A 24,015-nucleotide genomic window follows, 5' to 3' on the forward strand; every position below is an offset into this window, starting at 1 on the left:
ATGTGGATCATGGAATCACAGAACAGAAGAGTGGGGAGGGCCATCGAGTCCAACCCCCGGCTGTTGCAGGAGGCCATACCTCGGTCACTCCCAGAGCGCCTTTTTTCCTGCCTCTTCCTTCTGCTGGACTTGGACTGGAGAGCTTTTCCGATGGGCAACACTTCTGTAAATTAGGACCCTTGACCATCCCATGGGACCAAACCCTTTGCATTGGTGCTCAAAGAAGCCACAAGAACTAAATGTCGGTGCGTCACGCTGAAGCCATATTGAAAATAAGTCCAGTTATTCAACCGCTAGCCCGTTAACTCGCATTATTTCTGGCCAGGCATTCTGCAACTTGCCACGGGTTATCTCCCCCTTAATTCCCCCACTGGCAAGTGTCCCATAGGCCTCTGCGACCCTGAATTACCTTGGGTTCAGCAGTTACTGTGAATTTGCACAATCCCCATATTTTAAAGTTTCATTTGCATAAATCTGCTCAAAGAGGCAACCCCCTCAGCTTCACACCTGCACTAAGCTCTTTCCAGCAAACCACACACAAGCCACTGTTTTGGGTTCTCACATCCCGTTAAGTCCCTCCCCCTGGATAACCTGGCAAGAAGTCGTTCCGCACGGCCAACAAACCACAGTGAGGAAACCGTTCTGGGTTTAGAAGTCCTGAGAACAAACCAGCCTGAAACAACGGCAGGTTTTCATGTTGTGTGAACCAAACTGGCGTGTGATTTTTATGACTGTAAGATGTAAAATCTTTGCCCGAGGATCTGGGATTTAAAAGCTCTGTTTGGCACATCCCTTTCATGCAACAAGCAATGTGGGTATTTAAGGCATGCTCTTGCAACCCTGCACCCCTAATTTTGTGTGCTTTCTGAGCTCCAGTATACTTCTCGGTTTTTACGTCAGTTTGCTGATGTAATCTAAAGTTCACTGGTTCATTTCACTCACCCCTTTCCCCCACATTTTGTGGATCTTTCTGCTCCGTTCAGAGCGCAGCTGCCCCTTAGAAAATTGCCCGTTTACGTAACATTTTAACTTGTGGGAAGTTTTAAAAGACGTGCCGGGCATACGCAGAAGCATTTCCCGGTTGATCAGCCAAGAGGTTTCTTAACACACAAATGGCATCTTCTCAATGCCACGGAACTGACGGCTCTTGGCACCTTGCGTGATCTGCTGAATAATAGAGAGTGGAGACAGGAGCAAAACTGTTTGAGGGGAGGAGAAATTGAGGAGTCCCACTGCAGGTTCGGAGGGGTCAGCCGACAGATCGCGGGGAAAGCAAACTGCAGCATTTCCACCTTCCAAAAGGCCCCGAAACCGGAAAGCCACTGAGGAGCTCCGTGGGCCTGCCGGTGACCCCACGAGGCGCGATTCTCCAGCTCAGGGCTGCTCACAGGGAGCCGCTGCGCCATGGGCTTCGCCGAAATTCTCGACAGCCTGGGCGGCATGGGCCGCTTCCAGAAGACCTCGGTGGCCTTCCTGGCCCTCCCGCTCATGATGCTGGCCAGCCACAACCTCCTGCAGAACTTCACGGCCGGCGTTCCCCGGCACCACTGCCAGATCCGCATCACGGCCAATCACACCCGCCAAGCCGGCAACAGCAGCCTGCCCCTGGGGGCGGACAGCCTTCTGAGGGTCTCCATCCCCATGGACGGCAACCGGCGGGCGGAGAGTTGCCGCCGCTTCGCCACCCCCCAGTGGAGGCTCCTGGACCCGAACGCCACCCTGGGCAACGACACCGCCGCCCCGGAGACCGAGCCCTGTGCCGACGGGTGGGCGTACGACCAGAGCGTCTTCGCCAGCACCATTGTCAGCGAGGTGAGGGATCGGGCCCCTTCTTGGAAAAGCGCGGGGACAGCGCTGTGTGTGTGTGTGATGGTTGCTCTGGGAAAGGGGGAGAGGGCGGTGTGCGGAGGGGGAGGCAGCGTTTGCTTGGGAGATCCGGGATCCGGTCCCCCCCGGGCCATGCAGCATTGGAGCAGTCGCAAATGCTCTTGCTGGCCTACCTCACAGGGTTGTTGCTGCGAGGATAAAATGGAGGGGAAGAGTGCGGAACTGGGACTTGGGGGATGCGGGTTCTCGCCCCTGCTCAGCCATGGGCCAACCACAGACCCTCAGGGTGCCCTGCAGGGCTGTCGTGCTGATAAGATTGAGAGGGGAACACTGTGAGCTGCCTTCAGTTCCTTGAAAAGAGAGCAAGCAGGATATAAATGTAACAGCAGGCAAACAAACAGGGGGCATTGATTGGCCTGGCGCCCATCCATTTCTGCTCTGCAGCTACGGGGCCGGTTGGATCCAAGCAGAGAGAACGGTGAGGGGGTCGCGTCCTGCTGTGGCAAAGGCCCTGGGGCCACATCCCCACGAGCCCCGGCTTGGCTACACCACCAGGTTCTGAGAGCAAATTCTGGAAGCCACTGAGAGCTGGTTGGTGCGATGCCAGGGGTCTCTTGCCTGGCGCCGCTTCTCATGTGCCTCTTTTGGGGTTCACAGTGGGATTTGGTGTGTGACTCCTGGACGCTGAGACAGATGGCGCAGTCGCTCTACATGGCCGGGGTGCTGATTGGGTCGATCATCTTCGGCGGCCTTTCGGACAGGTGAGGCCCCTGGGCTCGGGCTGGTTGCAGCACCGCCGGAAGCGAAACCCAGAGATCTCTCCCAAGCCCCAGTGCGATAAGCGAAGGTCGGAGAGTCCAAATTCAGCTTCTTTGACTGAAAATTGGAATCTGCTCGAGATATTTGCTTCAGGCGGAACCCCCTAAAAATGCACCACCAAAGCAGAAATGGCTGCCCAATAAAAGAAAGGAGTGCCATATAAGACATAAACAATTTGTGATATTATATTCATTTTAAGTGTATTTACCCTACAGTTTAATGTTATAGTCATCCTTCTGCTGATGTCTGCCGAGACCTCATTAATCAGCATATGCAAATTTAACTTAAGTCTCTTGGGACAAGAATGCCCAGATAAATAATAGAAACACAGAAACAAGAGCGAGTGAGAAGGGGTCTCCCAGGCCATCTAGTCTGACCCCGGCTCCAGCCCGCCCCCTTCATGACATGCCCACCATGTGCATGTCCAATGAATTCAGCACAAAGTCTGAATTTCCAATTAGACAGCACCCAGGGGGTGTGCTGTGGTTAAAAGTGTGAGTCTGGGACTCAAGTGGTCCGGGTTCGAGTCCCTGCTCAGCCACGGCACCAACTGGGTGACTTTGGGCCAGTCACAGACCCTCAGCCCAGCCTACCTCACAGGGATGTTGTGAGGGTAAGTTTGTCAGTGGGAGGAGAAGAGAGCCCCTTGAAAGGAAAAAAGGTGGGATATTGCTATAATATACAAAATATAATGCCATGCAAAGTTATATCTCCAACAGACATAAATTTCAGCCTCACCAGTTAAAAGAATAAGCAGATTTCATTTATTTATTTTTATTTATTTAAACAACTTATACGCCGCCCCATCACATGAGCCTCGGGGCGGCTTACAATCATTAAGCCTCAACTCATTAACCACCTGCTCCAAAGTTAGAACAGGAAAATGGAGTCCCAGAATAAGCAACAGAACTTACATCCTAAGAAACACGGCATAGAGAATAAATTTATATTCGAGCACCAAACCACAAATCTACGAATGGCAGGATTTTCAATTGTTTTCAATTTCAATTGTTAAAACATATGATCTGGCCTGGGCAACTTCTTCTTCCTTCTCTTTCTCCTCCTATATTTTTATTTTATACTGATAATTTTAATTTTGTATTTGTAAATCAATGTATTTTTTGTATTGTTATATTTAATGGTAATTTATTATGTACTATTGTATTTCAATGTATTTTATCATGTTGTAAGCCGCCCCGAGGTTTCGGCAAGGGGCGGCATAGAAATGTTATAATAATAATAATAATAATAATAATAATAATAATAATTTTGTGGAACAGCGAGGAACGATAAAGTGCTATTCCCCTCTCAGGATAAAACCCTATAAATGTTCTGGCAGAAAGGACAGTTCCTACGATGCCCCGTCCCCAGGGTTCGTGTACCACTCGGCAGACAAAACCCCATGTATCCCAGGGAGGGGGCCGGGTCTGCAAAGGCTCTTTGGAGCCTTTCGCAGGCTCCGTGAATGTTTCTAATGGGGCAGACTAACCGACTTCCCTCTCCTGGAAATTCAGGTTCGGCCGGAAAGCCCTCATCGTCTGGTGCTACCTGCAGATGGGGGCAGCGGGAGCCTGCACGGCCTTCGTGCCAAACTTTACTGGGTACTGCCTGCTGCGCTTCCTGTGTGGGATGGCCATGTCCGGGATTTCGCTCAACTCCGTCTCTCTGTGTGAGTGCCAGAGTTCCCCTCTCGCGTGGACACCTGTCCCCCAGGCGCCCCGCCGGGCTCACATAGTTCCTGAGCATGCATGGAGTGTGGTTCGAGCGTCGGACCTGGACGCCGGAGATCCGGGTTCTAGTCCTTGCTCAGGAATGGCGCTCCCTGGGTAACTTTGGGCCAGCCTACTCCACAGGGTTGGTGTGCGGACGAAATGGAAACGGGAGAATTATGTGTCCTTGTTTGGGTTCCTTGTGGGTTAAAAAGTGGGGTATAAATCTATGAACCACTTTTCTCCGTAAGTGTGTTAAGGGCAAAGGGCTGGACTCAGGCGAGCTGGGTTCTAGTCTCCACTCAGTCAGCCCCAGAGTCTCAGCCCAGCCTACCTCAAAGGGTTGTTTTGTGGGGATAAGACTGAGAGCAGGAGCAGCAGAGTGGTGTAAGCTGAACTGAGTTATTTGTTTAAAAAAATCAGGATCTAAATCGAAGGGAGGAAGGAAGGAAGGAAGGAAGGACAGAAGGAAGGAAGGAAGGAAGGAAGCAGCCTTCCTCTGTACACATTGGACAGAAGCTCTGGTCTCTGGCCATGCTGGCTGGGATGATGGGAACTGTGGTTCCCAAAATACCCACAAGTCGCCAGGTCATGGAGAAAGGCTGCAGTTTTGGGGACTGGCCAGTGGCCAAGCCACCTCGGCATCTCCTGCAGAACTCTCTGGACGCAGCCCAACTCCGAGCCGCTCCAGCGACCTGGGCCACCGCCTGCCACGTGAATCAAGCGGGAAGCGATGCTTTCCATAAAGCCGTGCTTGCATTCGCACAGACGCCCGTTCCACCAACAAGCAGGCGACCTGGCTGGAAAGCCCGCGAGAAGCGGGCTCGGCCGCTCGAGCAAATGCGCGTGTCTCTCCCACAGACCGTGCAGCTGCTGGAAGCCCGGCCTCGCACGGCGGGAGGTCACGATGCCGGGAATGCTTTTCGCCTGTTGTCTGTGCCCTCCGTGGACCGCCGGCCTCTGCGGACGACCGGACGGTCAACAGCTCTTGTCTGTGTGTTTTTTCCGGCCCAGGCATGGAATGGATCCCGACCAAATACCGCGCCATTGTTGGCACCATCAACGGCTACTGCTATACCATCGGGCAGTTCATCCTGGCCGGAGCGGCGTACGCCATTTCCGACTGGCGTTGGCTGCAACTCACCGTCTCTCTACCTTTCTTCGTCTTCTTCCTCTACTCCTGGTAGGTCAGCAGAAGAGGCGGAAGGTCCACGGGGTGCGTGCAGGATCGTTTGAGCAAATATGGACAGAAAGATGCTCTTCGTGGCAGATTCCAGAACCACGGACAGTCGCAAAACGTGGACAGTTCCATGCCAGTAAACCAGTTCTAGCAGTAATTAATGGTCTGGTGGAAAAATTAAGAGCCTTTTTGGCCTTCGTTTGGATGCCTTCCATGTCAGCTGGACCGTCTTTTTTAAGGCTGGTTTCTCCAAGTTTTGCTGTGATCTTGCCCGTTGAAGAAGCTGCATCTTCTTTCCTTTAGGACCATCACAAACGGCATTTCATCTCGAGGCTGCTCTTATTGATGAAAAGGGGTGGGTTGGCATTCAGGGAAGGGTATTGATGGCCGGTGGGGTCCACCTCCATGGCAGTTTTCTGTTTGAGTGTCACAGAAGTGTGGCTGAACACCAACCCCAATCAGTTCGTCACCACGGAGAGCTCCCAGAAGCTCAAAAGAACAAGCTGCCATGGATAAGGAACCCCTCTGACTTAGACGTCACCATGTGCCTGTGTCAGCACTGGGGACCCGCTTTGGGTTGATGGAAAATCCCATTCTTAAACGGCTGCTCGAATGGGATGTGGACTTCTTTCTTCTCGAGGGCTGAAGCCCATTTTGCAGAAACGCTTGTGGGGGGTGCATTCCAATCAAGGTGAAGGGCAAAGGAAAAGGGGTGCGGGGGGAAAAGGATCCATGCCCCAAACGCCAGCAGAGTTGAGCTGAAAGCCTTTAGGGTCGGCGGCCTTTGAGGGTGGGGAAAAGAACTGGACAAAAGCCACAAAATCATGGCGCAATGGGTGATTGGGAGCATCTGCAGCCCTGTGCTCTCCTCCCTGCCTAATCTAACCACTAGACAGTGCTTCCTTCCAAGTGGCGCTCGGTGACTCTGTTTCCATCTCTCTGGCCTGCAGGCTGTTTGTGGAGTCAGCCCGCTGGCTGGCGATTTCGGGGAAACAGGAGCAGGCTGTGCGAAGTCTGAAGAAAGCTGCCTGGATAAACGGGAGGAAGAAGGAAGGGGAAAAGCTCAGTGTGGAGGTCGGACACCGCGGGGAGAAGGGAAATGAGGACCGGCTCGCTGGGAAGTGAGCTGGGCATGATGGTTGGAGGGCTGGATGGGGGCTCAGGAGACCTGGATTCAGAGACTGCCTAGATATATAAAAAGGTGACTCCTCCAACGCTGAGTTCATGAAGCCAGCTTCAGATCGTGCTGCTTGTCGCGAGCTCGAGCAGGAAGACTTGCGTTGTTTCCAAACTTCATTTTGTAAGGAAAGCCCCTGGCTGCACAGGTCGGGCTGCTGGCCAACAGGAGCAGCGCTTCCCCACACGCTTTGCGAGTTAGCTCCCGTCCCTCGTTCGGCAGCCCGTGAGGTCTTTCAATCTTGGCCTCCTGCTCCGTGCATCCCAGCTCTGGCTCAGCTTTGCTCCCTCCTCTCGCAGTTTCTGAAGGCCAGCATGCAGAAGGAGCTCTCGTCCACCAAGACAAACCACAGTATGGCTGACCTGGTGCGGACGCCGGCCGTTCGCAAGATCTCCTGTGGGGTCTCCTTTGTCTGGCAAGTAATTTCTCTCTCTCCTCTTTCTGGGGGAATGATCACACCTCACACAACAGATAGTTCTCTGACTGCCGCCAGTCAGCCTGGGCAGGTTTGGCCAGATGGACCAATACACAGGGTGAGTCCTGTCCCTGTGTGAATCCACCTTTTCTTCAGAACCATGAGGACGAGAATCTTACTTCGTTTTTTGGGGGGCAATCCATAGTTCAGTGATAGGGGGCATATTTGCAGGCAAAGGTCCCAGCTCTGATCCCGGTGCCTCCCAGGTAGGGCTGGGAAAGACCCCAATCCGGACCGGAGGTGCTCGCCAATCCATCCGTCCAGGATGAGGCAAATTCTCATGTCCCTTGATCCTTTCACCTGGACTGAACTTAAGACTCGTTGCATGTACAACATGGCTTAAGATCTCCAGCACTTTCCCGCCACCGCAGATCAAGTCACGCCTCCCAATCCGTCACGCCCCTCCCCAGGTTTGCCACGAGCTTTGCCTATTATGGGCTGGCCATGGATCTGCAAAACTTCGGCTTCGACCTCTACCTAACCCAGCTGGTCTTCGGCGCCGTCGACTTCCCAGCAAAGCTCATCTCAGTCATAACAATCACCTACGTGGGTCGGAGGTTTTCCCAGGCGTTGTCGCTCATCCTGGCCGGCCTGTGCATCTTGGTCAATGTCTTCGTGCCTCAAGGTGAGGGTCCGCTAGGGAGGGTGGGCTGTGGGAAGGGCACTTGGCCCTCAGGGACGCTCATGTCAAAGCCAAAAGACCCTTTGGCTTAATTTTAAAAATAAAAAATAGAAGAACACTTGGAAAGGAAAAGGAGTGTTAACAGACTTTCTGCTTTCAGGATCCTATAGAATTTCTGCTTTCAGGATCCAAATTTAGTGGTCAGCTGTTAGCTCTGTTTTAACCAGTCCATGTAAGACAACAAACTGGACTCTTTTGTACCCTGAATTTGTTTTAATGCGAAAAGACTGCCTCTCCACCCACTCCTTGCCCTCCAAACAGCCAGTTCTGTTTCTGTCTGACTGTTCTTTGTATCCCAGATTTGGCCAACCTGAGGATGACTTTCGCGGTGATCGGCAAGGGTTCCCTGGCCGCCTCTTTCAACTGTGCCTACATCTTTTCCGGGGAGCTTTTCCCAACTGTGATCAGGTAGGATGAAGCTCCTGGGTTCCTTTCCCTAAAGCCAGGACCGAAAAAAAGAGGACTCTCTCTCTTTTAAAGATCCATAGCAAATTGCTTAGGCATTTTGCTTAGATCCTTGGGATGGGGAACAGTCATGCCTGTTCATTGCCGAGCCAACGCATAGGTAGCAACATGTTAATTTGCTGGCATTTCCAAAAAGACACGGAAACACCCACTGGGAGAAGACCTAGATATTTCCCTAGGTCATTTCTCGATGAGGTTTGTACCTGATGGTTATTTTTAATGTGGTGCAATTGTTTTTAAACTTTGCAATTGATTTCCTTTGAATCCTTTGACTTTATTTAATGCCGCTCTGCAAAACTCTCAGCAAACAAAGAAATGAGCCGTGATTCCAAGCGGGAACTCTTGCAAGGGAGGGAAAATGGAGAGGCTTCATGTCTGTTCTGTTTCTCGTCGCAGGCAATCAGGGCTGGGGCTCGGGGGCACCATGGCCCGCGTGGGCAGCATGATCGCCCCTCTGGTGAAGATGTTGGGGGAGTTTTTCCCATCGCTGCCACTAATCATCTATGGGGCTGCCCCCATAATTTCTGGCATCGTCACCTGTTTTCTTCCGGAGACTCGGAATGTCCCTTTGCCGGAGACCATTGAGCAAGTGGAAAGACAGTGAGTTTCAGGGCATTCCTAAAATCTTGGGAGGCTTCTACCCTGGAGGGGTGAGAAAGCAAGCAGAAGTCTGTATATACCCAGAGGCACTGTTTTTAGAACATAATGTCTTTTTTATGGACAAATTTCAGTGGCTTTTCATTGCTCATCCCAGGAGTGAGAACCTCAGACTGGGGAGCCCCCACTGACTGTTTGGTGGTCTAGTTTTTATGTCGTTTTCTGCACCCCATTCTAAAAAGTCAAAATGGCTCTCCTGTAACATGCTGGTGTGCACTAGTGTTTTATCGTCGCATGTATTTATTATTGTCTTTTTATCACTCTCAGGGGTGTTTTTGTGCAACCAGGAAAACAAGGCAATCTTTGCCCCATGCAGTCTTGGAATCTAGAAAAGACATAGCATGTGAGGAAAGGGGGTGGAGAGGGAAGAGGAAAAAGGAAGTGGGCTTTCAACAGGGTGGGTTGGAGGAGAGGCTGTTCCCCTGGAGCAGGCCGTGATTTGAAAAATATTGATGATTTCTCTGCCATTGTTTCTTTTAAGGTCACGGCCCAGCCAAGAGGATGAACAGCAAATGAAGGTTTTGTTTGCCTCCATCAAAGAGGATCCCAGCAAAGAGGGGAGCTAAGCCAGAAAAAGGCAGAAAAGCTTTCCGAGCACACCACTCCATGTACCACACCCCACAAAGGGTGCCAGAGCTCCCCCGGCTCTCTTCAAAGAGGGAGACCACTTACACATTGTCGAAAAAATGTGTGAAAAAGGACACCACTTTGCATGATATTTGCATGTGCTTATTTATATATGCATAGATGTAAATTTAAGAGCATAAGAGAAGCCCTGTTGAATCAGAGCAAAGGACTCTCTGGCTAGCATTTGGTTTCACAGTGGCTGCCAAATCCTACAGGAACCATCTCGCAACAAGGCCCTGAGGGCCAAAACACCCTCCTACCCAAGTTCCTCAGCAGCTGGTACTCAGAGGCAAAGACCGGACACTGTAGGTCATGTGCAGCCATGAGGACTAGTAGCCTTCTCCATGAATTTGCCCAACCCACCTTCCCAGCTAACTCAATTGGACCATCACTATATTTCTTGGAAGGGAATTTGATAGTTCATACACAGTGTATCTCCCACCAGTCATGGGGTGACTAGTTTGGGTTCTGGAATTAGCAGAAAACATGCCCAGGGCTTCCTTATCCAGTTTCTCCAGAGAAGAGTATATTTAACTTCTTCTCTGTGTCCCAAACTGACCTGAACGATTTTTGTCCCCCTTGAAATGGGCTGTTTCGCTTTGGTGGGTGGGATGAATTTATTTTGGGAGGGGAAGAGAATTGGAGGAATCAGCATTTTACTTTTCTACAGAAGGACCTGTTTGGAGGGGCTTTTGGAAAATCCCAGGGAAATTAAAACGACGCCTGCGGTACAAGTTGGCAGATTCCCTCCTCACTCCCTGGGAACTGCCATTCTGGTGGAGGGCTGGCCAGGAAAAAAATACACCTTTTCACAGAACGAACAACTCTTCTCTCAGCAGCTGAAAGGAGCAATATGAAAAGCCACTCCGATCACAGGGCCATGATCGAAACAGATGTGCTAAATGTTGTCCCCGAGTTTTGTTTCCGAAGTCTGAACTACGAGGAGAAACGTTTGGCTTTCTTTTTACATCTGGATTGCCTTCCTGTCGAATCAGGAAATCTTGCAAGATCCCACCATCCAGAACAGGCATAATTTGAAATGTAGTTGGAAAGATTTCAAAGGCAGTTAATGTGCTTTTGGAGGGAAAGTGTGATGGAGCACTTGAGAATTAATCGTTCAGTTTTAGTCTAATCTGCAACAGGCCTTTGTGTGGAGTGATACAGACATCAAAGGTGAAAGAAGATGGGTTTGGTGTCAGTCCCCCCACTTTTCTGAGCCCCCTGACCTAGCCAGCTTACCCATCTTTTATTTAAGATCAGTAACAGTGGCTGTTCTGTTGGTGTCCAAGGAAGCTCAGATTGCCAACGTCATCGGCTCTGCTCACAGAATGGGCGAGACCCCCTTTTCGTCTCTGCTGCAGATGCCAGAAACCTTTCCTGCAGTGGTGAGCAAGAATCCTCTACCCGAAGCAGGGCCCAAATTGCAGACTGAGGTCCATCACTAAGCCCGCTCCCACATTTTCAGGAGCAAGCAGGTCTTCACCGTCTATTCAAGTCTTTGTATTGCAATAGGAACCTATCCATAATTCCTGGGAAATTTCATTTCCATCTTGTGGCTCCTGTACGGATTGCAGTTGAGACAGGAAAGGGCAGTCTGGTTGGCGTATGTGTTGGGCAGATGCTACATGCCTCCTTGCACATAAAAACACCACCCAGCCATGGCCTCATTGGCTTCGATGGGATTTGCTCCCAAGCCACCCCGAGGAAGGGTCCATGAAACGGTTCTAAGAACCAAAACTGGGGAAGCGTCCATTTCACCAAACAACATTTCTCCTCAAATGACTGGCTCAGTTTAATGGATTTGGGGGTGTCGTGCACCACCCCCCCCCTTAGTCTGCTGCTAAACTGAACAGCTGTTCCTCAGGCAGAGCATCAACTGCTTCTTCCAACATCAGCATTTCCCCCTCTGCCCCGTCATATTTGATGCTTTTTGTCTACGTTTCAAATCAGAAGCAGAGTTTGTTCTCCCAGAAGCAGGTATTAAACAAACAGTGCGAAGCTTGGGAAAGGTCTAGTTATTCATGCTGAGAATGGTCTCTGTGCTTATCGTATCCATGTCTGGATTTTGCATGCACACAAACACCCTTTCCTTTCTGCATTTATTTTGTGGCTGCTGAGCCCCACGGTTTACAATGTTCTCTGTCGCTGTTTGTATGTGTCTGTCAATAAAGGCAACGGCTCATGGATGTGAGACCAAAACAAATTAAGATGCTTTCAAGATGCTCTTTGTGTTTTCAACTGCCTTAGATTCACCCAGTTTGTCTGCCCTCCTGGAAGGTGTCGCAATCCATCTATTCCTCTTTTATCATTTATTTCTTTATTCGATTTATATCCTACTTTTTTGCTTCCAAAGAATTCAAGGCAGCTTGTACAAGTCTTCTTCTCCCAACAACAACCCTGTGAGGGAGGCTGGGCTGAGAATCTGTGACTGGCCCAGTCACCCAGTTGGCTCCATGGCTGAGCGGGGACTTGAACCCGGATCTCCTGAGTCCTGGTCTCACACTCTTGACTACTTCCACACCAACCTGGTTCTTTTAGGCCACAATGGAATCTCTGGAGTTTTTGCAGGATAGGTTTTAACACCCACTTGGAATTCCAATTCCAGTTCTAGGAACTAATTTTGTACATAGTCAAGATGCTTGGTCCATCCAGCTCAAGAAACCGGATATCAAATGGCTCCGTCCCTCTAGAATTTCTCACGTGCTTTTCTGTAGCTCCACCTGGGGATGCCACAAACCAAGCCTACTTTGCTAGCTGTTTGCTTGCAATCCTAATGATTCTCTAACCCAGAATCCACGGCCGACAGTGTTAGGATTATGAGCAAACAGCTGTCAATATGCAAGATCAATTCCCGGCGGCCATTCTTGAGGGGAAAACACCGAAGCACACAAGTAGAGAAAGCAGGATGCTAAGTCAAGATCAGAGCTGCCACGAAATCCCCTTTCTTCTCCATCCTACACTTGTCTGATCAAACATGAAAGCAAATGGATGCCATGGATTCAGAATGAACATGCACTGAGCCAGATCTCCACCCCTTTCTGCTCAGAAGGGACCCTAAGATCTGTTTCTTGGCTGGTCCCTCGTCCTGAGACTCCAGGGATGCATCTCGGGCCAGGAGGAAAAACATCTCCCTGGCTTTCTCCAATCTGGCATCCTCCAGAAGTTTTGGACTTGAACTCCCGCAGGCCCTACCCTGCATGGTCAGGGTCGGGAATTCTGGGAGTCGTAGTGCAGAACATTTGGTGGCCCCAAGGTTGGGAAGGCTGCAGCCGACAGCCGTGGGTGGCCTGAGCTGGTCTCACTCTGCCCTTGAAGATGGGCACCCTGCACGTTGAGCCTTTTGCCGTGTTGCTTTCTCTGCAACCAGAAACGCACCGACACGAGAGGGGGAGGGCTCCTTATGCGGGTCTGACTCGTTCCTCCTGCAACCCTGCCGAAATTCCTTTGAAATAAATTCTCTCTCCGCTTTCGTTAATACCTCCAAACCTCACAGACCTGCGCGTCTGATTAAAGCAACTAAGCCGTCTAAGACTCAGCCGGCTGGGAATTGGGGCCAAAAGCAGTCACCTCCCGGGGACCTGGTTTCGTCGCTCCCCCTTTTGACTTGCTTGCACCTTCCATGCCTTGCGTGGGGAGTGGGAGAGGGAGAGGAGCGAATCCGACTGGTTTCGTAAGAACGCCGCCACGGAGAGGAGACGCACTTCTGGGTGACTTCGGGGCAGGCTCAAAGACAAAGAGCCCAGCGGGGCAGCAGCCGGTCTGCATTGCCCGTCAGCAGGAGAAGTGCAAAAACATCCTTTTCTTAACTGTTTCCTTTCTCCGGAGCTCCAGGAGCCCAGCAGAACTGTTGCATAATAATCCGCCTTCCAGGTTTCTTCTCCACATTTGGCAAGTCAGTCTGAAACCGGCCTCTCCGGATCGCCAAGCCCACACAGGTTCTGGGGAGCGTCCATCTTGGATGCCCACCCGCTTCGGCCCAGGCCCGCTGGGCGCTTGAACGACCATGACCTTCGCCGAGCTTTTGGAGCAGGTGGGCGGCATGGGCCGCTTCCAGGTGCTCAACGTGGCCATGCTGTGCTTCCCAGTGGTGATGATGGCGGCTCACAACCTGCTGCAGAACTTCACGGCGGCCATGCCCGGGCACCGCTGCCGCATCTCCGCAAACGACACCTGCGGCGTGGACGGCGATGCCCCGGGGCGCTGCGGGGAGCTGCTGAGAGCCACCATCCCTACAGACGGGGGCCGGATGCTGCAGAAGTGCCGCCGATTCATCACCACCCAGTGGCCCGTACTGGACCGCAACTTCACGGGGCTGGAGGCACCGGGGGCAGAGCTGGAACCGTGCCTCGATGGATGGACCTACGAAGGAAGCGTCTTTGCTTCCACCATCGTGACAGAGGTAGGCGAACGCCCTGACTGCCTGGACATGGCGGGGGGAACGGGCCAGAGGGACGTTTCTTGTGTGTTGCTAGGCTTTCTCTGACAACAGAAGGGGTGCGCAACACAGGTATGCGAGCCACATATTCCCCCCACAAGCCTTAAATGGGCCTGAACTTCCTGCACTTGGAACAACCCCCCCCCCTGCCCCCGGCGTGTTGCCCCTGAGATTCGGAGCAAACTGCCCAGTGGCCCGAAAAAGCCAACCCTGAGCTTTAAAATACACCGAGCCGCTTTTTTTTGAAAGCTGCATTTTAAAGCCACCCTGTCAGTTCCTGGCCAAATGTCGGGGTAAGTTCTTGCTTTGCTTCTCCACTGCAAAATGCGCTGGCAGAACCCCAGGGGGATTTTGAGGGGGCTGCAGTTGGCCACTTGGGTCCTAGAACAGATCACTGGCTCATTTAAAAAAAAAGGGGGGAAAAGCAAACTTTCCATATGCAACAGGACAATATTCCTGACAAAGGAAACAGGGTTAAGAATGCATTTAATGGGTTTTTAGCTGTTTCAACTTGGCAGAACCTGCATGCTTTATATTTTATACATTCCTCAAACACTCCATGATCCCTGACCATGGAATCCACAGATCAGATTTGCAGATATCCAAACTCCTCTGAACCTATTACAGGTTTTTTGGGCATCCCTAACTTTTTCTTTCTAGTTCCTAACTAAGCTTCTCACATTTTAAAAGATGTTCAAAGTACTTGGAGTGAGGAAGAGCTAATAGGTGGCTCTAAATGGGCCTTATCTTCTAACAATATCTGCATTTTTCCCATCCTCGTGCACATAAAATATCACGAGGGAATTTAAAGATTTTTTTTCTTCAAATTTTTCAAAGTCACATCTTTGCAATGATTCGAAAGCACGTGACTTAAATGTTTGCATCAGGGTGGGTGGATTTGAAACTCTGTGGCACACTGGGTTTTGTGGCAGCTTATATCAGGGAAAGTCCTGGGTTCAAATCCTGAATCAGCCTCTGAACATGTTAGGTAACTTTGGGCCAGTCACTGTCTCCCTTTGGGACCTACCTCACAGGGGTGTTGTATGGTTAAATGTAGGGATGCATGGATTTTGTTAAATATATGATATCTGCATTTCAAGAATTCACAAGAGGCTTTCTGTTGACCTCACACTGAAGGAGTCTGATTTTTATCAATTTCCTAACTCACATTTGTGTGCATGTAAACCAATTTGCACTTCTGAAAAGGCACAATTCCCCCAAATGCGCCTTTTCACACATTAACCTATAGGAGGGAATCCACATTCTGCTCCTTAAATAGCTTTCCTGACTCCAGTCTGTTCCTGCATCCTGCACAAGTTTCTAGTCCTCACCAATCCCTAATTTCAGTTGCCCTCTCTCCTGCAGTGGGACCTGGTGTGTGACTTTCGGAACCTGCAGCAGATGGCGCAGTCGATCTACATGGCCGGCGTGTTGCTGGGTGCGGTTGTGTTTGGCGGCCTCTCGGACAAGTAAGATCTTCCCCGTTTTCTAGCAGTCACTCCTATAAATATCCCAGCTGGGGAATCTGCGATTCAAAATACTCTGGGTAGATAAGCAGAACCTCCCAAAAATGTCACGTCCAGCAAATAGGGTGGCTGCGGGTCAAAAACGAAGGAGTGCATCACATGGGAAGAAAATGAGGACGACCATCTGCATTCTATTTGCATGTGCTAATTTAGAGAGAGATAGAAATAGCAGCTAGAACCGAAAGAGGGAGACAAGGGTGGGTGGGTTGACTTTTGAAGGCGAGGCCCAAGTCCCACTTCAGAGAAGCTCTTAGGGGTTCAGAGATGCTCTTAGGCGTTCGAAACAAACAAAAGGAGTCACCCGCTCCTCCGGTCCGGAGGCCGTGACTGGCCTGCAATATGGAGCTCCTGGGCCGGCTGGGCTTAATTCCCGGAAGCTGAGCCCACGTTCATTGCGTCGTTGGCGGAACACACACTTTCCTTCCAGGCCCCAGCTTCCAGATGACAATTTCAGACTCCTGCTCCTCAACATCTTCACAGCTAGCTCCGAGCTCGCAAGCTAACGAGCCCCCCTCTCCCCTGGCTCAGGTTCGGCCGCAAGGCGTTGCTGATCTGGTCATGCTTCCAGGTCGCCGTTTCCGGGTGCTGCGCCGCCTTCGCTCCGAGCTTCACCGCCTACTGCACTTTCCGCTTCCTCTCGGGAATGGCTTTGTCGGGCATCGGCCTGAACTGCACCTCACTGTGTAAGTTCCCCTGGAGCCACACGGCCCTGCCGAGCAGGCGCTGGGGAAGCCCCTGAGCATGCACAAAGGGCCTTCTCTTCCTCGTGGGCCACAGCTGTGCAGTTGCACCAATGAGGACCGGGCTAGTATCTTTTCAATCAGCAGGGACGATTGGAGAGGCCGCTCAGTCCGAAACGGGCACAAAAAACCCATTCACACACCAGCCCCTGCCAGAGATGGAAACGAGTCGTCAGCTAGTGTGACAACTAGTTTGTCAACAAGGAACTACCAGAATTTCTGGACACCCCTTAGAAGTGCGGCTATGGGGACTCTCGTAACGAGCCCCTGAACCTCGAAATGAGCCCTGCACCACCGCTGTCCTGTTTTGGGGCTTCTCCCAAAACCAGTCCGGTTTGTCTTTGCCCAGTGGAGATGGAAGCGCCCGTGTGAGGTGCACCCAGGGGCTCCTCGTGGGCGAAGCCGGAGGCTTGAAGGAGCTGGGCCCTGGTGCTGCGCAGGTGGCCTTCAGCACCATGGAGAGCTCCTTGAATCCACCGGCCCTCGAGTGGCGCACGGGGTCCCCCGCAGAGGAGGACGAGGCGGCAGCAGCGGCGGCTGTCGGGGGAGGAAGCTGCAGGGCAGGACGGCCGCTTGTCTGCCCCACGGCTGGCTTGACGCCCTCCGGCTGCGTCGCAGCGAGGAAAAGCAACCGGTTGGCTTTTGCGCACGGGACAAGCCGTGAGCTCGCTGTCCACCCAGGCCACCAAATCTCCCGGGAGCCTCTCCTCCTTCAGCACCCGCCTCGTGTGTCCGCACACGGGGCATCATCCGCCAAGCCGAAACGCCCAGGCAAAAGCGGCTCTCCCCCAATGAGCCTCCCCGGTTTCCTCTTCCAGCGGTGGAGTGGACGCCGATGCGCTCGCGGGCCACCGTGAGCATGGTGACCGGCTACGGCTACAGCGCGGGGCAGTTCGTCCTGGCAGGCGTGGCCTACGCCGTGCGTGACTGGCGCTGGCTGCAGCTGGCCGTCTCCTGCCCCTACTTCGCCTGCTTCCTGTACAGCTGGTAAGTGGCGCCATGTCGCCCCCGCGGCCTTCCGTCGGGGTGCCAGCCAGAGGAAGGAAATCATTCCTGCGGGAGGCAGGGAGCTCAGAAGGGAGGAGGAGACGCAAAGGGAAGTCCTTTCGCTTGGATACTTTGCAGGCCTGCCGGCTGCCGCAGGAGAGCTCCTTTAGGGAGTGCGGAAAAGCGATCAGTGGGCTGGAATCCTCTTTAGACACACTCTGCCCCCTCTCCTCTCCTCTCTTCTCCTCTCCTCTCCTCTCCTCTCCTCTCCTCTCCTCTCCTCCACCTTCCTTGGCCAGGTGGTTCACAGAGTCGGCCCGATGGTACACCACGGCTGGCAAGCTGGACCAGGCACTCAAGGAGCTGCGGAAAGTTGCCCGGGTCAACAAGAGGAAGGAGCAAGGAGAGAAGCTCAGTCTTGAGGTAACAAGACACGGTTGCCAACGTTTTCCCTGCCAGGGCTCCAATGCCTCCTGGACAGCTAGAAGCTCAGCACTTGCCTTTCATCCCACCTCCATGCTGCAGAAATTCAGAGCTTGCCAGAAGTTCCCAGCAAAGAGGAGCCTGCCAGGAGAAAAGTGATATAATGTGGCAAGTGGAAAGCTGACATTAGCTTTAGAGAATTTAAGCAAGCTGGAAATTCCCTTTTCTCCCTGGCCAAAAAAGCAACCCTTTCCCCCCACCTGCTATCACACCTCTTAATTCTGCAACCGGGTGGGATTTAAATTCTGCAACCAGGATCCAACTTTATGTATAGAAAGGAGAACACGTGATTTTCCAGCTTGCTCAAATTCTCGAACATTAACGTCAGCTTTCGACTAGTTTTTTTGGCCTGACAAAATAGTATGTTACTCAAAAGTATGCATTTTCCCCTGACTGAATAGGGTGAGAAATGGCTTGTGTGCAGGGTGTGTGTATATTTTAAAGGGTGCTTTTTTCAGAAAGATGCTTTTTTAATGAGCCGGCAAATTCGGGCACTTGCAAACTCTCTTGAGGACAAAAATATGAAGTGGCCTCGCTTAGAGTTTGGGATAGAAATGAAGCATGTTTGCACAACTTTTGAACAGAAACTAAATTCTTACACACCCATAGTTTTGCATATTTTCTTTCTTTGGGGAGTTTTTGGAGTCTTCTTTCTGGAAGGTTTGGGATTACTTTTCCGAGCTGGAAAGCTGCAAGTTTGGGGGAGAGAGTGAAAGCAGATGCGCTAATTTTGTCTCTCCTCTAAATTCAACAGGTTAGACCACTGGTCTGTGGATTTCGGGGCAACGCTTGTGTAATTTTGGCAGGATGCATTTTGGGAATTTGGATAAGCCACTCCCTTTTTCTGCTTCTGCAGGACCTGAAAGTCAGCATCCAGAAAGAGAAGCCCACCCCCAAGTCCAGCTTCATCGTTGCCGACCTCGTGCGCACGCCGGCCTTACGTCGCAGAACATGCTGCCTCAGCTTTGTGTGGTACGTTGGGGTGGGAAACATTTGCAAACAAGAGCAGAAACAAGGACCCAGAAGGCAAAAACACTCACAGTATTACCTGGGTAGCATCCAGCTCAAAGTTGCTGAGCTTTGGAATTATGATGTGTTATCCAAATTCTGCCTTTCCCCCTCCAAGTTGCCCGAGGTGGCATGCGAAACCAACTGTCACTCTGATGCTCACAACAGCCCTGTGAGGTGGGCCAGGCTGAGCTTCCATGTCTGGGGCAAAGCACCCCGGGGAGCTTCAGTGCGGAAGGGGACCAGAACCGGGCCCCGGGTCCCCCTCTCACTCACCTGTATGCTGCCTGGGCCCACCCAAAACCCCACACGTTGGCGCGCTTTTTCTGCTTCAATGGCAGGTTCTCCACCAGCTTTGCATATTATGGTCTGGCCATGGACCTGCAGAACTTTGGGGTCAGTGTCTACCTCATCCAGGTGATCTTCGGGGTGGTGGACATCCCGGCGAAGCTCATCGCCTACGGTGTGATTTCCTATTTCGGCCGCCGGATCACGCAGGCCCTGGCGCTCATCCTCGCGGGGCTGTCTGTCGCCAGCAACATCTTTGTGCCCCAAGGTAAGACGCCCAGGCCTTAAAGGGCCAGCTCTGAGCTTTGGAGGCCCCCGGGAAAGATTCCCTCCAGCTTCCCACGCCCGTGGAATCAGCACCGTCATCACCTTATATCCCAGCTTTCTCTCTTGCGAGGAAGTGAAGGCTGCTCACATGGTTCCCCTCTCCATTTTCATCTTTGCGACAACAACCCTGTGAGGTAGGTCGGGCTGAGAGTCTGTGGCTGATCCAGAGTCACCCGGTGAGCTGGGGGGGGGGGCTAGAACCCGGATCTTCTGGGCCCTCAGCCCAACACTCAAGCCGCTGTGCCACACAGGGCTCTTGCAGCTTGGCAAAGACGTTGGGGGCGGATGCCAACCTTGCCCGTCGATCGATCTCCCTAGATCTGAAGACCCTCCGCACCATCTTTGCTGTTTTCGGGAAAGGGTGCCTGGGAGCTTCCTTCAACTGTGTTTTCCTGTACACTGGAGAGCTCTACCCCACGGTGATCAGGTACCTCTCAGTCTTCCGCTTCTGGGTGGCCTTCTCCAGGGGCCGCTTTGTATGCCTTGATCGGGAGCAGAGAAAAGTTTAGCCCCGTCCAGGGTCTGGCTTGCTGCCCGGCTCACACCGAGGGGCATCAAAATTGGGGTCCGAATGGGCCTGCCCTCCTGACACCCCACCAGTCGCCCTGCAGCCCCACACCGTGGCATCCGGGGGCATTTCTCCGCTCTGCCCAGAGCATAAATTCTGCGAGTCTCTTTGCCTCTCTTTGCACAGAAGGTTCACACACAGCCCAGGGGCTGCGGGGGATCGCGTTGTGGTGGGGGTGAGAAGGAGGTGAGCGAGGCGTCAGTCAGGCACCCTCGAGACCCCTGTCCCACCGATTCAGGCCTCCTCCTGCCACCAAAGCATTCTGGGGCAGCAGAAACGAAAAATCGCCTTTCCACTGCAAACCACCGTAGCACGTCCAGGTTCCCCTTTTGACATCTCCACTGTGGATTGTGGCAAAGGTCTGGGGGCAAAGCACCGCGGCCAGATTCAGCCTGTTGCATGCAGGGAATTTGCACAAGAGCCTGGAAGTCCCCAGCTGATTGGTGGTTGAGGGAAAGGGGGCGGCACCAGGGGAAGGGGGCGTGGCCGTCTAGAGGTGGCGGGGTGGAGATACCCTACACTTGCAAGAGAGTAATAGCAAAACGCAAGGCTGGGTGTTCACATTCTTGCGGTCATTGCTGCTTCGACTGCTCACTTGCCTTCGTACGGCCATTTTGCCCCTCGCATGGCAGGCAGACCGGGATGGGGTTCGGCAACACCCTGGCCCGTGTTGGCGGGATCGTGGCCCCCCTCGTGAGGATGACGGGCGAGTACTCCCCGTCCCTGCCCCTCCTCATCTACGGGGCGGCCCCCATCGTCTCCGGCATCGCGGCCTGCTTCCTCCCGGAGACGCTGAACGTGCCCTTGCCGGATAGCGTGGACGACGTCGAGAGGCAGTAAGTGGCGGGGCGGGAGGGCGGCTAGGGGCAGGGAAGGCGGCCGTGCGAGGGCCGAAATCCCTGCTGGGGCCGAGCCGGGGGCCACGCGGCCCAAAAGCCCGGCACGTTTTAGCTTAACGCTCCTGCAGCCCGTCATGAAGATCTTGCCCTCTGGAAAGCTGCCCAAGAGTGGAGCCTGTGCTGGAGGAAAGGGGTGGGGCCTGTGTTGGGGGAAAGGGGTGGGGCCAGTGTTGGGGCGTGGCCATCTAAAGAAACCCAGAAGGCCAAGCGGGAACCTCTGTAGGGCTGGATTTGACCCTGGCTGGCATTCCTGCAGCCCAGAAGGGATCCCTGCCTTTTCTTTGTAATTTTACCAACATATCTGCGCCACGTTTGGAGAAAAAGCCTCACACTCCCAGCATGGCGGATGGGGAATGCTGGGGATTTTCTGACATTTTTCCTATGCGGGCACGAATTGGATCATGGCCTTGGGGCGCCATCAGAAACTGGGTGTGTTGGGGGAGAAATTAACAACCGACTTCCTTAAATTCAATTCCACTCAGGCCCCAGGGTTTTCCCTCAAATATTCCATCAGAAAGACTTGAAAGGGGAGATGTTGGAGTTCTCGATCTACCTCTCCCTCAATATTTTCCAGCTGTCCATCGAATTTTTCCTCCACCTCCAAGTCACACTCCAGGAGCCACAACAGTATTTAAAGTGTGCTGGGGGAGAATTTGGGGAGGTTGAGTTGTAAAACGAGCAGTGTCAGGTGACAGGGTGAACTCTTCTGTTGCAAACAGCGCTAGCTCTCTGGAATGAAGGTAAAGTCTACATTTAGTCTGGAGTTATCTCTATACATTTTCAAGGGAGAAATTATTAACCAGGGCTCGGTCAATGTTCAGGAGCCTAAAGGTGTGCTAAGCCTTTAACGCGATGGAAACTTCCTCACATCGATTCTTTCCGGAGGGATTTCGGAAATGGCTCCATATTCCTGAGCAAGAAACACGAGTGATGCTTTTGGCTCATCAGTGTCTTCACATGTTGGCTGAGTTCACACATAACGTTAAGCTAGGAATCTTGGCTTGTTAAACCAAGAATGCCGGTGCTGAAATCCCTTTGCTTTTCTACTCTTGCTTGCCCGGGGGGTTAAACAGCATCATATTATCCAGGATTAGTGGCAGGGGAGAAAATTGTTCAGTTGGCAGTGTGAATTTAACTAAATTTGCTTTCCTGAGCCACTAGAGAAATTGAAATTCAGTAACCCTTCAAACTTCACCCTTTTCCAGATGTTGCAAAGTGATTCTGCAATCAAGAATTATATCTTTTAGGGGAAATAATATCCAAAAATACAAAATTCCTGCAAAAAGTTGTTCTCTAATACCCATGAGATGAACTTATTAGGAGAAATGTGTCCAGAAACCTTACAAATTTTCATAAAAACTACATTTAAAAAATCTGAACATTTAAGAGAAAGAAAATGTCAGAGCACACTCCTATGCATATTTGGACAGAAAAGGGGACTACGAATCCCATCCATGCTGGGTGGGGAATGCTGGGCTTTGTAGGACTTTTTTCCCGATCTAAACATGCATGGAATTATGTCTCTAAACTGGAAGAAATGAGAAAGTGAGAGGAATTAAAATGACAGGTGCATCAAACCCTACCAAGGATGTTGGTTTATTGCTCTGAAACAAGCCAAGATCATAAGCCAGCTTGAATCCAGGGCTTGTTGCTGGTTTGGAAAGGGAGAACAAGGCCCTGTATGTTCCCATCCACAACTTCAGCACCTGGACAGCAACTGTTGTCCAAACTTCTGCACCTTATATTGTTTTCCAATTGAAATTTCAGTGAAAATTTTAGCTTATTGTTTATTTAATTGTAATTTACCGCCAATTGACTTGCAATGATTATTTCTACATTTTCAGGTAGCCAGGTGCAAAATTGCATAAATTTAGGCACATTTATGGCTTCCTTTGACCTCTGTGGTTTGTTTGTTTGTTTGTTTGTTTGTCTGTCTGCAGGCGTGTGTGCGTTTTCTTTTCTTTTTCACAACGTGTAACCGGCCAACCTTAAGTCTCACCCGCATTGTCCCCCTCCAGAAACTTGGAGCAGCAGAAGAGAGACGCAAGCTGCAGATATGACGTCTCCCATCAGGAAGCCGTCCTCCTGCATACGGCAGAAATTAAGGAAGCAGTCACGGATTCCTTGCCGCTGGAAAACACGGAAGCGAGAGGAGCAGCCAATGAGAGCCGGGGAGGGAAAAGCTCCCCATAAGTTGGGGGGCCACTGCGGTCTGTGATGTCCCACATTCCTGGAGTCCACAATAAAAACCTTGGTGCCTTCGTCTAGCGCAAGGATGCAGAAGCTCCTTCAGTCCGAGGGCCGCATTCCGCGTTGGAGAAGCTCTTGGGCTGCATCCCAATGGTGGGCGGGGCCAAAAGACCGGTGGGGCGGGGCCAAAAGAGGGGCGGGGCCAAGGGACCAGTGATCTGTACCTTGCCAGTCACTCCCCCTTAGCAGAGGCACTTTGAATTTCCAGAATAAGGAAGGGAAATGTCCTAAAGCCAGGAATCTCCACATGGGCTGATGGTTGCGGGGGGGAGCTCTTAGTGCCAGCGGGAGGGGGGCATTTCAGCTTTCTGGCAAAAACCAGCAAAAGCCAACAGTGCCCCCCTCATCTAGGGGTGTGCGAGGGATCCTCCTTGGGGGTGGGAATCTGTCGGATCCACTCCGCTTGGCTCCCCAGACTCTGCCCCGCTTCCTCGCAGCCGTGAGTCTTTCAGGATCGCTTTCCTGAGCGTGGGACTTGCAGCTGCATGTGCTGTGGAAGATGGTTGCTGGTTGCACAAGCAATGTCCTGTTAGTATTCGGGGGCTTCCTCCAGCTTGGCTCACTTCCTAAGCCAGGGCCGAGCACAAAACCTGCGACAAGCAGCGGACAAACTGGAGGCTCAATGCAACTCTACCTGTTCCCCAGCAGCCTGCTGGGTGGGGAAGAAGAGGGAAGGGGGGAGGCGAGAGGTGGCTGAGAGGGAGGAGGTAACAGTGCATTTCCTCTGGGCAGCTGGGTGGTCCCTCCATGTGCACAGAATGCTGGGCTTGGTGGTCCCTTGGCCTGACCTTGCACCTTGGATGCCCTCCAGAAGCCTGCGGTGTAGGTTTCACACTCCAGACTCGAAGAAAAACCGCTGTTCGCAAGCATTCCCATCCCTCCCAAG

At 52.1% G+C, this 24,015-nt stretch overlaps 2 protein-coding genes across 2 annotated transcripts; both read left to right on the forward strand.

Annotated features, from left to right (window-relative positions):
- Nucleotides 1-1,404: 1,404 nt before the first annotated feature.
- Nucleotides 1,405-9,557, forward strand: LOC123032475 (solute carrier family 22 member 6-A-like). The gene is made up of 10 exons (XM_044448371.1): nt 1,405-1,812; nt 2,485-2,588; nt 4,161-4,315; nt 5,370-5,538; nt 6,486-6,609; nt 7,012-7,127; nt 7,598-7,812; nt 8,169-8,277; nt 8,731-8,934; nt 9,473-9,557. The coding sequence occupies exons 1-10, from the start codon at nt 1,405-1,407 to the stop codon at nt 9,555-9,557; spliced, it is 1,689 nt and encodes a 562-aa protein (XP_044304306.1).
- Nucleotides 9,558-13,621: 4,064 nt separating this feature from the next.
- Nucleotides 13,622-20,820, forward strand: LOC123032645 (solute carrier family 22 member 6-A-like). Its single transcript, XM_044448711.1, has 9 exons — nt 13,622-14,017; nt 15,419-15,522; nt 16,108-16,262; nt 17,138-17,306; nt 17,606-17,729; nt 18,646-18,761; nt 19,139-19,353; nt 19,731-19,839; nt 20,613-20,820. Exons 1-9 carry the CDS (start codon nt 13,622-13,624, stop codon nt 20,818-20,820), a joined length of 1,596 nt encoding a protein of 531 aa, XP_044304646.1.
- Nucleotides 20,821-24,015: the final 3,195 nt, after the last annotated feature.

Source organism: Varanus komodoensis, unplaced genomic scaffold (genome assembly GCF_004798865.1).
Source record: "Varanus komodoensis strain SLA01 unplaced genomic scaffold, ASM479886v1 scaffold55, whole genome shotgun sequence".
Classification (NCBI taxonomy): domain Eukaryota; kingdom Metazoa; phylum Chordata; class Lepidosauria; order Squamata; family Varanidae; genus Varanus; species Varanus komodoensis.